General features: G+C 37.2%; 1 protein-coding gene across 1 annotated transcript in view; it reads left to right on the top strand.

The window, feature by feature from the left end:
- The window catches only part of THBS2 (thrombospondin 2), a 30,931-nt gene extending 20,814 nt beyond the window's left edge, over window positions 1–10,117 (top strand). Inside the window, exons 16-21 of the mRNA XM_054279399.1 lie at window positions 145–379; window positions 3,161–3,388; window positions 3,889–4,160; window positions 5,160–5,257; window positions 7,491–7,630; window positions 8,288–10,117. Of these exons, the coding sequence (XP_054135374.1) occupies window positions 145–379; window positions 3,161–3,388; window positions 3,889–4,160; window positions 5,160–5,257; window positions 7,491–7,630; window positions 8,288–8,295 (981 nt within the window). The 3' untranslated portion in view covers window positions 8,296–10,117. The remainder of the gene's footprint in view (window positions 1–144; window positions 380–3,160; window positions 3,389–3,888; window positions 4,161–5,159; window positions 5,258–7,490; window positions 7,631–8,287) is intronic.
- Window positions 10,118–15,167: the final 5,050 nt, after the last annotated feature.

Genomic DNA, 15,167 nt, shown 5'->3' with positions numbered 1-15,167 from the left:
TGTGGTTTTAGCACAGTTGTCATTGTGATATTTGTCACTACAGAAGCCCTTGAAGAGAAGTGTTGAGCAGTTAAGTACCATGCTGTACTTCTGTATTGAGTAAAAATAATAAACTTACTCTGTACAATTCTTTTTTTGGGGTAGACTGATGCAGATAATGACCTTGTTGGTGACCAGTGTGACAATAATGAGGACATAGATGAAGATGGCCACCAGAACAACCAGGATAACTGCCCTTACATCCCCAATGCTAACCAAGCTGACCATGATCAGGATGGTAAAGGAGATGCCTGTGACCCTGATGATGACAATGATGGTGTCCCAGATGACAGGGACAACTGCCGCCTCAGATACAACCCTGAGCAGGAGGACTCAGATGGTAAGAGCAAGGTCATATGAATTTCATTTAGTTCTTAGTGTCTGATTTTGATCTTGGAGTATTAACATCTGGTGAAGAGAGACTTCACATCAAACCGAGCTGCTTTTGACATTTGAGACACCAGGAGTTAGATGGAACTGAACTGCTCAGTTTGGTCAAGGGTTAGAGCATTAGGAAATGTTTTTGACAGGAGCTCAAACATGCACATACTTAATTACAGGAGAAAACCTTTAAGAAATTTTTTAAAAAACAAAAAAAAATCCATGTTTTTTGTTAATATTCTTATTTTCACATTTAATTGAAATATTAAAAGTGTCAGAAAATATTTCAAGTAGCTTGAAATACTAATGTCTTAAAAAATGAAAAGTAAGCTGTTTCACTTTCCATCTGAAAATTAAAATGAAAAAAAAGTGGTTTACTGTGGTTTTATTTTGAAAGACAGACTATTTCTTCAGGATTTTTTAAGTCAATTGTTTTTTTTTTAATTGACTTCTGAGCAGCTTTTCTCAAAAATTTTTTTACAGACTGCTTTAAATATGTCTTGATGATATACATGCCGCAGTTTAAAAATGGATACGTAATTAGCCTTTTTTTTTTTTTTTGGTAAAATGTTTTTGGTCACCTCAGACAGTATACTTCTCTGTGCTTGGCATTATTTAAATAATGAAATAGTTTCACAATTACAATTGTAATTTTGAAAATGTTTATGATCCTTTAAAAACCACCAAATATGCTTAGAATAATGACCCTTGCAATAAATGCAGGTAAGCAATTTCTGTTCCAAGTTATACAACTTGCTGGAGCTGTTCCATGGCTGTGCTGTAGAAATTGAAAGCAGAATTATTACCTACACAATATGTTTTTATGTACATTTAGAAAGATAAAATGCTGAGCCTTGTCTGATTTCCTGGTAAGACAACTGCTGTCAGGAGGAAGTTTCTGGTTGGTAGTCAGTAGTAGCTCTTAATTTACATGACCTTTCAGTCCCATAATATTTGTCCAGGATATCTTTGTATTTGGTAGTCCCTGGAATAGCCCCTTAATTTCATAAATCCAGAATAAGGGTGACCCCAAGCTGAGATAGTTTAAGTTATCCATTACCTGGTTCTTGTAAAGGAAACTACATTGATGTAGGGATTAATGATTCAGAAGAAGCATATATTTGATCAGTTTAGCCAGCTCATCACTGTCATTAGCAGCAGGTCCAACAGAAATCTTGGAAAAGGGTAAATAAAACCAAAAATTGCACATAAAGGGGAGGCCCTGGAGAGAGCTGTTGGATGTGACTGGATAAACAAACACTTTCTAACTTCCCTTGACAGGGAATGAATGTTGTCAGCAGCAACTCACTACCAAATGAACATCAGCTGGACTTCTAGTGAATAATTAGATTCTTCTGTGAATTATCTCCCTTGATTTGGCAAAGGAAACAAAATAGGAAATTACTTCCCTTTTCTTCCAATGAGTGCTAAGACAAACAGGTGGAGGAACACACAGCTGTCTGGAGTTGTCTATGGCAGATATCCTGGGTGGAAAATGGGACCATTTTACCACATATCTGAGCTGCAGAGAGCCCTGAGACACTAGATGTTTCAATTTTCTCTAATTACTCTTTTCTTTTTGGCTGTTGCCTAAAACCCATTCTGCTTTCTGTCTGAAAGCTCCATACTTGGGTAATGCTGTGTTGGTTTGTCATGGTAATGTAGCTTTCCATTTTGCTGTGAAACATCTAGTAATAGGTCAGCATTGAATGAGTTGGTTTTAATTCCCATGTTCTTAGGGCAGTCATAAACACTGGGGAGAAAAACCCCAAAAAACAGATGCTCTGCTATGTGAGGATAGAAACAAATTAGTTGGCAGCACTGGTTTTGCATTAGTACCCAATGCAAGATCCAGCGGTTTCTGTTGTAAAAGTTGGAGCCATTTGGGAATTTGTTTCTATGCTTGTCTAGTCAAGCTTTTCTACATTATTTTCAGGTCTTTTTGCTGTTGTATGCCATGGAATAATGGAGTCATTGACATGAGTTTTTTTAATAGATGCCTCCTTTCACTTCTTGCTATTTGAGGCAAGTCATGTCTCCTGGTGTCCATTAATATTATAGGTAAACTAAGAAAGGAAATAATTTTTAGCTTTTCAAAAATATTTAGTGTAGTAAAAGTGTTGAGCAGAAGCACAGCTATAGATGAGCTGTACTTTTTTGTTCTCTAAAAAGCTTCCTGCAATCCATATAACAAAACTTAATTTTTTCATTCTTCTGAGGCTAGTCCTGTTGAATGCAGTGCTGCCTTCTTTTCTCATGCATTTTCTGAAGCACTATGTTATTTAAAAGCCAAATTGTGTTACCTACAAGTGAAAGAGTGGCTAAGCATATTTTATTGCAACACTCTCCTCCCTTTCTTTTGGTGTAGAGGTGACACATCTGCAATCTGTGGCATCTTAGATGGGTTGTTGCAGAAGGAATCTTAAGACAGTGATAAGAGTCTGAAAAATAGTTTAGTATGATCAAGAATATATAATATTTAGTAGTGTATGATATTTAGTGATGTGTGGAAGATTAAGATTTTAATGCTATTCTTTGAATTGACTTGCACAGCACAAATTAAAATGTGGTATTGTATCCACATCTGGAACAAATCAAACTGAAAATGTAATGCAAGCATTAGTGAATTACATCGACACAGCAAACTTCCAACTTTTCCCACCCTGATTCCAAAGTGGTGTATAAACTGGGGCCAGATAAATTGCTAACAATTGCCTCTGCTTATTCACATTGCTTACAGGTGATGGCAGAGGTGATATTTGCAAAGATGACTTTGACAACGACAATGTTCCAGATATCTATGATGTGTGCCCTGAAAACAATGCCATCAGTGAAACTGATTTCAGAAAGTTCCAGATGGTCCCTCTGGACCCCAAGGGAACAGCACAGATTGATCCCAACTGGGTTATTCGCCACCAAGGCAAGGAGCTGGTGCAGACTGCTAACTCTGATCCTGGAATAGCTGTAGGTAAGTATCAGATGTAATCATCTTTGGAAAATTAACAAGTGATTCTGTGATAAGGAAAGAGGAAAAAAGTAGATAAAATGATAGAAAAGGTTGGAAAAAGGGTACATAAATGCACCTTTTTGCTGCTGGAAACGTTGGACTAATGATGGAGGCAGTGTGTATGCCCAAAGTATACACAGCTCAATGCTGTCTGCATTTTTTGTCCATTCATCTCATCACTGACTATAACATACATAAAATACTCAATTGAAAAAAATTGTAAGTATAGTGCCTGCTGTCTTCAATGCTCCTTGTAAGCCACTTATTTCTCTCCAGAAGCCTCCATGCAGGCAAGTGTAATCACCTCCTCTTCTACAGGTGAGGAAACTGGGAAATGCCATTTATGCCTCCTGCCAAAATTCAGGCTGTAGCTGGGACTCTTGGGTGTGTGTAACTGGAAATAATTTTTAACTGGACCCAGCGTTGTAACTCAGTGGTTTGTCCCTCTTGTCCTCCTCCAGGCTACGATGAGTTCAGCTCTGTTGACTTCAGCGGGACGTTCTACGTTAACACAGACCGTGACGATGACTATGCCGGCTTTGTGTTTGGCTACCAGTCCAGCAGTCGGTTTTACGTTCTGATGTGGAAGCAGGTCACTCAGACCTATTGGGAGGACAAACCCACCAGGGCTTACGGCTATTCTGGTGTGTCACTCAAAGTAGTGAATTCAACAACTGGTACTGGTGAGCACTTACGAAATGCTCTCTGGCACACAGGAAACACCCCTGGACAGGTAAGAGATTTAAAACTTTAGGCCAACAGTGCATGACTAATATTTTAAAAATAAGAAACATTTTTCAAAAATAATTCCCTCTCACACCTCAATTTTTGCAGTTGTTTATCAGTTTTTCTTCAATTCCCTTATTAGTAGTGTCAATAGTAACACATGCATTGTATTTTAAAGACAATCATAAAAGGTAAGATGAGGTGTGATCAAAAGGAAAATGAGAGAGATGTCTCAGTTATGCACGAATCCTTTGTTACTTCTGTATTGGCACTTGCTTCTTTGGTGTTCCAGCTGGTTTGAATTATACATGGTTTAGAGTACAGTGACAGAAAAAGAGAAGATATTGGAAAAAGAGAGAAAAACTGCTGCAGTTCCAAATAGGGTCCAAGCATGGAAGAACCTTGTGCATTTTGGAAATTAGGTTAGTAGGGCTTCACTTGTGGATAGGAATTGACAGGACTGTCACTGAGAGGAAGTTTTCAAGTAGCAGCCACAGGCAGTAACATCTGTACAAGCTGCAGTTCCTCTCCCTCCCTGAAGGCATTCATTCAGCATCAGCTCTGTCAGCCTGGTTGTGTGTATGTGCAAACCCAAAGCGTTCCAAAAGCATTTGGACAATACTCTTGGACACAAGATGTGACTTATGATGGTGGTCCTTTTGACTCCTGGTCCTTTGCATGGGCAGGAGTTGGATTTGATGATCCTTGTGGGTCTCTTCCAATTTGGCCAATTCTGTGACATCATAAGGGAAGTCAAGGTTCAATGCCGTAACCGTCTTCAGTGACTCTAGCTATGAAACTGCAGGTGAATAACTGATCAACAGTTTAAGACAGAAATTTCCATTACTTTCACCCCATAAAAGAGGTCTTTTGATGATACAGTCAAATGTTAAACTATTTTCAGTTTCATACTCTGCAGAAAACAAGCTTTGGCAGTTACAGTGGTGGATGTGGAGTTACTGGGACACGGTGTGTTTCTAATAAAGCATTTGTATTCCTGCTGTAGGTGCGTACTTTGTGGCATGATCCCAAGAACATTGGCTGGAAAGATTATACTGCTTACAGGTGGCACTTGATTCATAGGCCTAAAACAGGATTAATAAAGTAAGAAATATTTCTGTACCTCTACATTTTCTAGTAGCAATGCTTTTGTCTCTGTTGATTTAAAAGCTTTGTTACCAGTTTCATTGTTGTTTCTGATAATTGTTACTTGTGTGACAGTTTATCCAACATTTTGGGAACATTTTATTATCTTCAGAATAATTTACTCTTCTTTTCAGATGTATTTAATTTAGTCTGGATGGTTCAATATTTACATCAGCTAAATACCCTTAAATTAAAAAAAAAAAAATAGGCCTCTTTCTCAATAGCTTTTCTGTAAGGAGACCAAAAATTCCTGAGCAAAACTCAAAGCAAGATTAGAGCATGAGATTGCTCCCCAGCCTGAGGAATTTCAGTGAATGAAAATAATTATAAACATAAGCATTGCCTCAGGGAAGTAGGCCAAGGGCCTGTCTACTTCAGCATCCTGTCTCCCGTAGTGGCTTACACAAGACACTGCTGAGGTGGCCATGAGCACATCTGTAATGCACACAGGGAGATGTGGCAAATGACTTTCTGTATAGCCCAGCTGTTTAGCTGATGTTCCAAAGACTGAGTATTAACTGCCCATGTCAGTTTTATCTTCTCCTAACTACTGGAACTGTAAAGGATATTTTTCATGGGGTAGAGTCAGACCTTACCTCCAAAGGTCTTTCTTGTGCTTATGTGCAGGAGGTTTTCATTTGTCTGTGAAAGACAAAGTGTAGACAAATTAGGATAGACTAAGTTACCTGTTTTTTGTAAAGACAGAAGTTTCTTTATGCTTCAGTGTATTGCAGTACAAAGCATTGACTGATAAAGGTCAAAAAGAAACTTTATTTTTTCCTTCATGTTGCTGTTACCTGTAACTTCCTTTACAGAATCTACATAGTGTCAGACAAAAGATGTTACCACTGGTGTCACATTAGATAAATCTAGCATGGCAAATTCTGTGGCTTGGGGCGTTAAATTCCTTCATATGTTAGGGTGTTCTGATAGAAAATGAATTAATTTTTTTTTTCACTAATGAAGTCATGAAACAATTTATTTGTACAGAAATATCAATTCCATATGAACATGATAAGAGCTATGTAATTTTTTGATGGGTGGAATGAACTATTAAACTCTTTCCATATGTTTTGCGTTCTCGGTATTTTGAGAATTATATTAAATAGGATTACATGAACATGAAAATCTGTCATTTTTTTTACTGTTCTTTTCAACATCCATTAAATACTGATCTCAGGGAGCAGTTCCATAATTGTCTTTGTGCACTTTTCAGGGAAAAGAACACTTTATTACAAGTGCTGGACATGTATTTCTGTCTAAACAGAAATCTGCCCCTACCTAACTGCTGAGTTCTAGGAAGCTGCTCAAGTGTTGTCATCTTCATGTGAAGCCATCTTGCTGTGTATAACTAATGTATTGTCAGTTGAAGCAGGACAATAATCCCTGACTCCAAAAGCTAGTCTAATTAATAAACTATAGAGTAATTTCTCATTTGGCCAAGGAGACTGAGAGCCTAAAAATCTAGACTATCTCAAGGTCTCCCAGGAGAAGCAGAGGATCCAAGTTTGTGGAAATGCAGTCTCTGATAAAGAAAGAAAATGAAGTGCTGACTTTCGAGGTCTTTTGTCTCCAGGGTCGATGCCTGGAAGACTAAAAAAAACCCAAAAAAACCAAGTTCTCCTTTTCCAATTTATGATTAGTCTAGCTTTTTGTGTCCAAGTCCTTCCAGCTTTCATTAAGCTCTTAAAATGCTTGAAATTGAGTTTCAGCATGTCTCCATTTAATGCTTTGTTTGAATCTAAAGGGATGGTTCTTCCAATTTCGCATGCTGACCTTGCACCTAAAGATAAATAAATCAGCTGTTCACACAGCTGCAAAGACAGTGATGTGACGAGGAAGGCCGTGTGCTAACCCCTGAGTTCACTGGGACAGGGGCTTATCAGTGAATGCTAGTACATGACATAGTTCATTCCAGGAGACATGACTGTTCTAAATAAAGAACTGGGAAATCTTTTGCAGATGGTGTGCATGAAAACACTAAAGGAGCAGTCCCACAGCTTCTGATTAATGTGTTATGGCTGCCAGCCACGTGGGTGTGAGATAGAGATGAGAACCGATCCCTACAATGAGGTTGGGTTTTCTGGTGCCTTGATAAAATTAATTCTGTTCCAGGTTTTACAGACTGTTACCAGCTCTTACACTGGATACTGTATTATCCTCTTTGTTTAATTTATGTTCCTCTTTACAGAGTTCTGGTTTATGAAGGGAAGCAAGTCATGGTGGATTCTGGACCAATCTATGATACAACTTTTGCTGGTGGACGATTAGGTCTTTTTGTCTTCTCTCAAGAGATGGTCTATTTCTCTGACCTCAAGTATGAATGCAGAGGTTAGTTAGAAAAAATGTCTGGAAAATGCTTAAGCCTTTCATAATTTAGTACCTAAATGAAAAGTATCCTGTAAATGAAAAACAATCTGTCATATCATAGCGTGGCAAAGACCTTTGGTGAAATGCCATGAATGCCCCTTGCCCCTAGAATAATCTCAATTTGAATAATAAACCCCAGATGTTTAATACTATTCCCCTGGAAAAAATGAGGTAGAAATTTCTGAGAAAGACTTGCTTAGAATTCTCTCTATATATCTGCTGTCCTCTGTAGGCTATTTCAGTATGACCTGCAGGCAGAAAGATACTTCTGGATCACCCCTCTTTCAAGAGGCATAGAAAAGAGAGCAGATATCTTTAATGAGCATGTCTGTCTGAAATGCCTTGTCTGAAATGTTTTGAAATACAGATAATGCTTTTCCAGGTTTTCTTGTATTATTTTGTGCAGCTAGATACATAGCTGCACATACACATGCTTGTCTCTTTCTCTATGTAGGCACATGTGGTTTTATCTAAATGTCCTCCCATTTGTAGGAAAATGAAGAACAGAAAGTGTTGTGCTGCATCTCTTAAGTGTATCATGGTGGAGTTCTTTTTTGATTGACTTCCTAACCAAAAAGCCCCCAGTCACAATTAATATATTTTTCCCATTTCTTTCAGATGCTTGAGCAGTGGTTGCTGCATTACCAGCAAAGTACTGTAGATGCTATGCAACCCAGACACCTCAGTACACCCTGGTACTCCCAGTTTCTGTTTTTGTGTGCCTCCTGTCCTCTCTCCTCATGCTCCACTCTCCAGGACCCTCCCAGCTGCCAGGAGTGCTTCAGCCACCCTTCCAACCAAGTGCCTTCTCACAGCCAGGACCAATGAAACCTAAACGTGAACGTCGGACCCACCACTGAAGCAAAAGCAGATTGATACATTACAACACTTTTGCAGAGTGAAAACTTAGCAAAACGTGCTTGTTTGTTTACTTGTCTTTTTTAAAGAATGACGTTTACATATAAAAATGTAATTACTTAATGTATTTATATATATGGAGAAAAAGAGGGGGGATGATGATTGTCAGTTGTTATGTTTAAGTGAGGAAAAATGTGTCTTTATTTTTTGGGTGCATGGTTGACACTTCCTAGCTCTGATCAAGGCTGGACTTCAGTAACACAGAGCTTCTGGGTCTAATTTTAGCAGAGTAATGGAGGGCCATACCAACAGTGAAAATTACTTTAGCTATTAAAGATCAATGTTAAACATTGCTTGATTCAGAAAGGTGCTTAGTTGATAAGGATGCTCTTAGTAACACTCTTTAAAATTATTATTGGTAAAAGTGTCAAATTTCCAACCTAAAGCGTTCTTTAGTAGGGGCTTTATTTATGCCAAACAGAATTGAACTAGAAACTCTCATGTGGGAGAAAGGGAAGAGTGATTCATTTAAACATCTGAAGCTATCACTATTGTCTGACTTCCAAAAAATTATTTCCAGTTGCCCTGTTTTCATCATATTCTGCATTGCCTTGTAATAAAGAATATACCGTGACTATGTGGAGCAAAATGAACCTGAACCACTTTTCCACCTCTGCTGCAAAAAGCACTTTGACATCCTGAATCCTGATGTGGGTTTTTGAAAATGTGGCAATGCTGCCATTACTTAATTTGGTAACATATGAATTTAAGGTTCCATTTATAAATATTTTGTTAGTAATTATTGTGATTATCACACCAAGCTACCTTCTCTGATAATTGATTTTAAAACCTATAATCCATCAATAATACATTCACAAATAATGGTATTTTAAAGCTAATTTTGAAAGCATATCACAATATTTAGATATTGTCAAAGCATGGCCTACACTTAAGTATAGTTCCATGGGTTTTAGTCATGTATACTTTAAAGTTAAATGAATAATAATAATAAGGAATTTACAAATGGAACCTTAATATATATCCTAATTTTAATATTTTTATATTGTTACCTATGTCTGCTGTATATAGAACTTCTTAAATAATGCTGAAGGGGTACCAGTGTTTATTCTAAACAGATACAACAGTTACTCAGATAAACAATAGTATAGACATGTTTAACATTTTTGTTTTGTTTAAGATGTATGAGTATGTTCACAAAAAGAACACAGGCTGGTGTAATTTTATTCATAGATGCGATACCTGATGGAAGAATACAGTACCTCTGCCGCCTTCTAGGGCACAGTGAGCTAAATGTTGAATCAACTTTTTCTCCTTTGAAATAGATTTTGTGGCTACATTCATTAGAAAGGAATCAACAGTTGCTGGCTTTATTGCACATTTTATAGTATTCATATTATCAAATATTTTTCTATTTTATTTCAGTCTGTTCTGTTGCTGGTTTTTCTTTTGGATTTTTTGTTGTTTTCACAAATCCTCTTCATGAGGTTTTAAATATTTCAGTTTCTTTTTGGTGTTTCAAATGGCATCCCCAGTTTCCAAGTGGAAGGGAGGATGACTTCATTAAATATAATGAGTAGTGACTGTGTAGGGTTTATGTTTTGTCAGACAGAGACATCAGTTTAGGGATGAAGATGTTAATATTTGGACTGTATCATAATTTTCCTATTCTATGTAAATTATTTATGATGGGTTTTTAAAATTTCTTTTTCTTTTTTTTTCCTTGCAAGTGTGTGTGAGAGAGTGAGACTGATGAAATTTCATTTTGTTTTGCCAAAGATTGTAAATAATTATTTATTTGTTTACAAGGACAGACATTTATCAATTGGCGTCCTGATTCATTTAGTCAGATCCTCATTTTTATATATATATTTTAAGAAATTAGTAATAGGAAATAAACTGTTAAAAGGTTTTATAATCCAAAATCTCTTTACCTTTTTTATAATTACAGTTTTTCTTTAAAGAAAATATTCCATATTGCTAAGCCCTTAGCTAAGCCTCTTGCCTTGCTGGAAACCAGTTCATTTCAAGCAGACCAAGAAATCTCTTGCTTTGCTAAAAAATCACTAACTGTCTTAAATTTGTAAACAGCAGGTTTCCTAGGATCTCTGACAAGACATCATTCCCCATGAAGTCTTTATCTGGCAAACAATCACAAATTTTATTTATAGCGTTGTGAATGAGAAATTTTGGTCCTGCTTCTCTGTATTGTGTCTTGGCCCATGTGTTTGAACAAATATATCTTATTTTGCAACTGCTGCTTCTCTGAGTCCCATCTGAGTCATTGGGATTCGTTGGTGTGAGTGGGGATTGCCTTCCTGCTAGAGAATTTCAGGAACCAATGAATCATCACAAACCAAAGAGAATAAAATACAAGAAAATAATTCTTAGCATGAGACATCTTTCCTATGAATATAAACAACTCACAGGGAGGGGAATTTGAATTGCATTAGGAAAAATAAGAACGCCGAGCATGTCAAATGCCAGTTTTGAACTGTGAACACTAGTTCTAACTTTTCTTGACCTTACAAATATCCCAACTATTTGGTTTCCTTGGCTTTTGATTCCCATGAGAGTACTTGAAACGTTACACAAGAAAGCCATGTAGCCTTCAGTACATTTCTTTGTGAGTACTTTAAAATGATACAAATGTTCAGTCTTGTAGGCATCTGCAAGGACATGAATTATTGACATTATTCAGCTAATAGAGTATGATCAAGAACTTATTCTCTACTTTCTCAAGAGTTTTGTAAGCTCTCTGGTATGGATCTTCATGAGAGTTTTGAACATGAGCACTTATTTATGATTCTGTTGGGAAAAAAATCAATTCATGGCACCAAAAAAACCACCCACAAAACTAAAGACAGGGAAATAAAATGACTGGAAATGTGTGAAAACATAACAGCAGCACTTTAGCACTAATACTAATACAGGGTCTCTCAGAAAAACAGAAGGAAGGACCAAAAAAAGCGAAATTTCTGGGAATGAGCAGGTTCACCTAAAGCAGTGGCATCCTCTGACCTGTGTCCATAGGTCTAGCCACCTTTTATAAGGCTTTTGAATGTACTCTGAAGTATTTGCATAATCTGGTAAAAATACATATTTAAAAATTATACAGTGTCTGCACATTCTGGTTCCCAAAAAGAGATGGATATGGAAGAAGGTCTGAAATTCCTGTGGAGAGGCTGTTTTTTCTCACAAGGGGAAGCTGAGTAGAGCAGGTGAGGATTCTGCCGCTAATATATGAGTAATACTAGGTAGAATTTTTTTCACTTCCCTGGGCATCATGTTCCCACCTACTAAAATTTAGTGATACATTTCCTCACCTTTAAAATACTTGTTATATCTTGTGTGTATCTAACTGATTTTGGTTCAGGAAAAACAGGAAATCATGAAATCCTGAAACCCTCCTAAAATTAAGTTTTGATGAGACTTCTTGACCCCTTCTAAAATGTGGGGGTTTTGGATAAACTTTGGATAAGCCACTGAATCCTGAAAAGTTAAGATGAACTCATAATATTTAAGGATTTGTCCATTATAAGAGAAGAAAATTTGCCATAGTTTCTTCCAGAAAGAAAAGAAAAAATTCCCCCCAAGGATTATACCTGGGATTTTGCATTCAGGCAGCCCAAATAATATATCATGAATACTAACATACGTGTGTACTCCCTGCTGGCCACACGACGGGACAGGAGCTGCGCAGACTGTCACGGTCAGAGGGCCAAACCCTCATCTTGGTCAGCTCAGTGGGAGTTTTGCTTGAGTGATAGCTGGATGAGATTCAGTCTTTGGTTTGTGCTGCAGACATCCACAGAGCAAGAGCTCTGATGCTTGCATGGGAACATCTGCTCTCTAAAGCCACTTGAAAAAAATTATAACTATGTAATAACTTGGCACAGCATTGTTTCCATTGTGGAGAAGACCACCCTTGTAGATGAGGAAGGGGGGCTTTGAAGGAAAAGAAACCTGGTGCTGATTAAACCAAAGGTTCTTCTAATCTATTATCCTGCTTCTTGAAAGATGCCTATATCAAATTCACTAGAAGAAGGTGTCAAGTATTTATCATTAAAAACCATACATTAGCACTCCTAGAAGGAAAACATAATAGCCCTAGGCAGAAGATGGGTGGGTCTGCCTTTGTGCCTGCGTGGTTTATTTGGCACTAACATAACTGAAAATATTGTTATTCAAAAAAATATCCCAGATTTTTAATTCCAATTCTTCTCCTATTGAGAGCTCTGGATATTGATTATACATTCTGTATGGTATAAATTTCCTTTTTACCAATTTCAGGTCCGTTGCTGTTTAATTTCATTGACAGGCTTGATTTCTCACAGACTTTGGAAAGGAATTATTAGCATATATTTCATCATAAAGCTGTGTGTTAGAAAAACAGTATCCTACTTTGCTTTTACTGCTTTGTGCAAGTGTCTGTAATGGGTTCATGTGGTACATCAAAGGTAGAAGAATTTCCTCTGCTTACTGAAAAGATCAGCTCTTGTGTTGTTGATATTTTGTTGTAGGTACAGGATGCTCCCCATGTTTATGGCCTTCCCCAAATGTATCATTTTAGCTCTCGTGCAGATATGTTATGTATATGCACATGCATACACAGAGAGAAAAATCTACATATTTTGCAAAGGTTAAGCATCATTCTGCGCTTGGCTTGTTCTTAATGCCTTCCCTAGCCAGCTGCTACTGGCCACAGTTGGAATCAGGCAAATGATATGGACAGACCTCTTACAACCTTTCCCCTTGTCAATTATCACTGAGCATTACCTGTTCTTCTTGATATATTTAGAGCTAGAAGCGTTTGGTTCTCTTTTAGAAGCAAGTGAATTTCTTTTTAGACACTGCTGTCATGTCTGAATTCTTTTCAGCTCTGTTAAATGCACCAGCCTCTGGAAACTGGAGGGTTGCATTACAAACCACACTTCAAATCTTAGAAACAGCTGTAATAAGGTAACTTTTAATTTAGAAAATTATTTTAGTAATTGAGATTACAAAGTCATTCAGTAACTTCTGGCAGATAGTCTTGATACTCCCTTTATGAACTGATTTTTTCTCTTTAAATAATGTTGATGGAAAAGAAAACAAAGGAAAGGATAGCAAGCTGCAGGCGCCATAAGCAGCTGAAAAGGATAATTTTTGGTCAATGCTTTTTCTTCATATTAATGAAGAAAAAGAAACCTAATGGTTTCAGTTTCATGCAAGGTAGTCTTCGACTGATCATTCAATCCAGTGTACTTCCTGGAGTTCCTGCTTCTGCCTTCTTGCAAATAGCAATAACCTCCACTAGAAAGACATTGTTAAGGCACTCCTTGCTGGTGGGACTGGAGTATTTCCTTTCTGGAGTACTCAGAGCTAGAGCCCAAGAAAATTAATCAGTACTAGTTTTCAGAGATTCAGCTCAGTGTCTAGGTTTCTGCAGCCAGAAGCAAAGGACCACCCATCTGCATGTGGATGTAATCCAGTGGGTTTAACTATATGCAGTAGCTCACCCTGGATGCTGAAGGAATAGGGACAGTGTTTTGAGCTGAAACTAGTGACAGCTGGAAGATCAATTGCCTTCTCAAGTGAGATTAAGTTCCAAAGATATTGTCAATCACTGCTCTAGAGAGCAACAGTTCTCCATTTAAAAAGTTCCAATGCTTGTAAAGGAGATGGAAGGAAACCAGAACATTGTTAAATGCTCAGATTAAGATCTGCACAATTTTCAAAGAAATTGAGCATGTACAGGCAGTAAAATGGCAATAGATCACATTTTTTTGGTTTTTTTCTTCTTGGAAGTTCCTCCTTTTAAGTATTTTTTTAAAGACAGATATAAAGAGTCTCTTTTTTTCAGATTTGTTATCTATCAATGTAAAGCTCCGACTTATCTGAAAAGGAAACAAACTTAATTTTACACAGAGGACACTGAGACAATTATTTTTTTCTACAGTTCCAAATTCCTCCATAGGATTTAATTAATTGCTTTTTGTTGAAGTCTTTATAGTTTTCTTTGTTTATTTAACACTATTAAAATGGCCAACAATGACAAGTTATCCTTTTGGGTCAGCTTATTTGATTTCCCCACCAAAGACTGGTGTACGAACTTGAAATACACCTTAAATCAGTATTAATCATAAAATGGAAAGAAATTAAGCCATTCATGGTTATAGATAGAAGGATTTCTCAACTCTGCATAGAAACTGTATTGTCCACCACTGGACAATCAAGAAACTTGTTGTTCTTCATGCCTAGCATCAGCCATTGCTGTGGTGTGAGAAGATAATATCCTCTTGCCCCTAAACATAAATGGAAGCTGTAGCTGAACAGAAATTGATCAGAGAGATGCTGAACACTAGGGCAATGACTTTATCACAAGACCATCTGTTTTAAAACATGAAGGCATAAGTCATTATGACAACAATATGAAAAAAAATCAGCTCCTGCTATTTCCTGTTCAGAATTTCCTCTAAAAATGAATTGACATCCCTTTAAGAGAAATTAAGATAGGCAATCTTAACTTACCTTCTAGTTATTCAATCAGCCATGGGGCACTATGCTGGAGGCATAGATGAAAAGAACTCTTTCCTGCTAACTTGTTATATTTGGCAGGTTGAGACCAACACACTGTAAG

The sequence above is a fragment of the Melozone crissalis genome, unplaced genomic scaffold (assembly GCF_028551555.1).
Source record: "Melozone crissalis strain CALT ecotype California unplaced genomic scaffold, PUWL_Pcris_2 ptg000027l_1, whole genome shotgun sequence".
NCBI lineage: Eukaryota > Metazoa > Chordata > Aves > Passeriformes > Passerellidae > Melozone > Melozone crissalis.
Note: the sequence above shows the minus strand (reverse complement) of the source record. Positions and strands in the feature narration are given on the sequence as shown.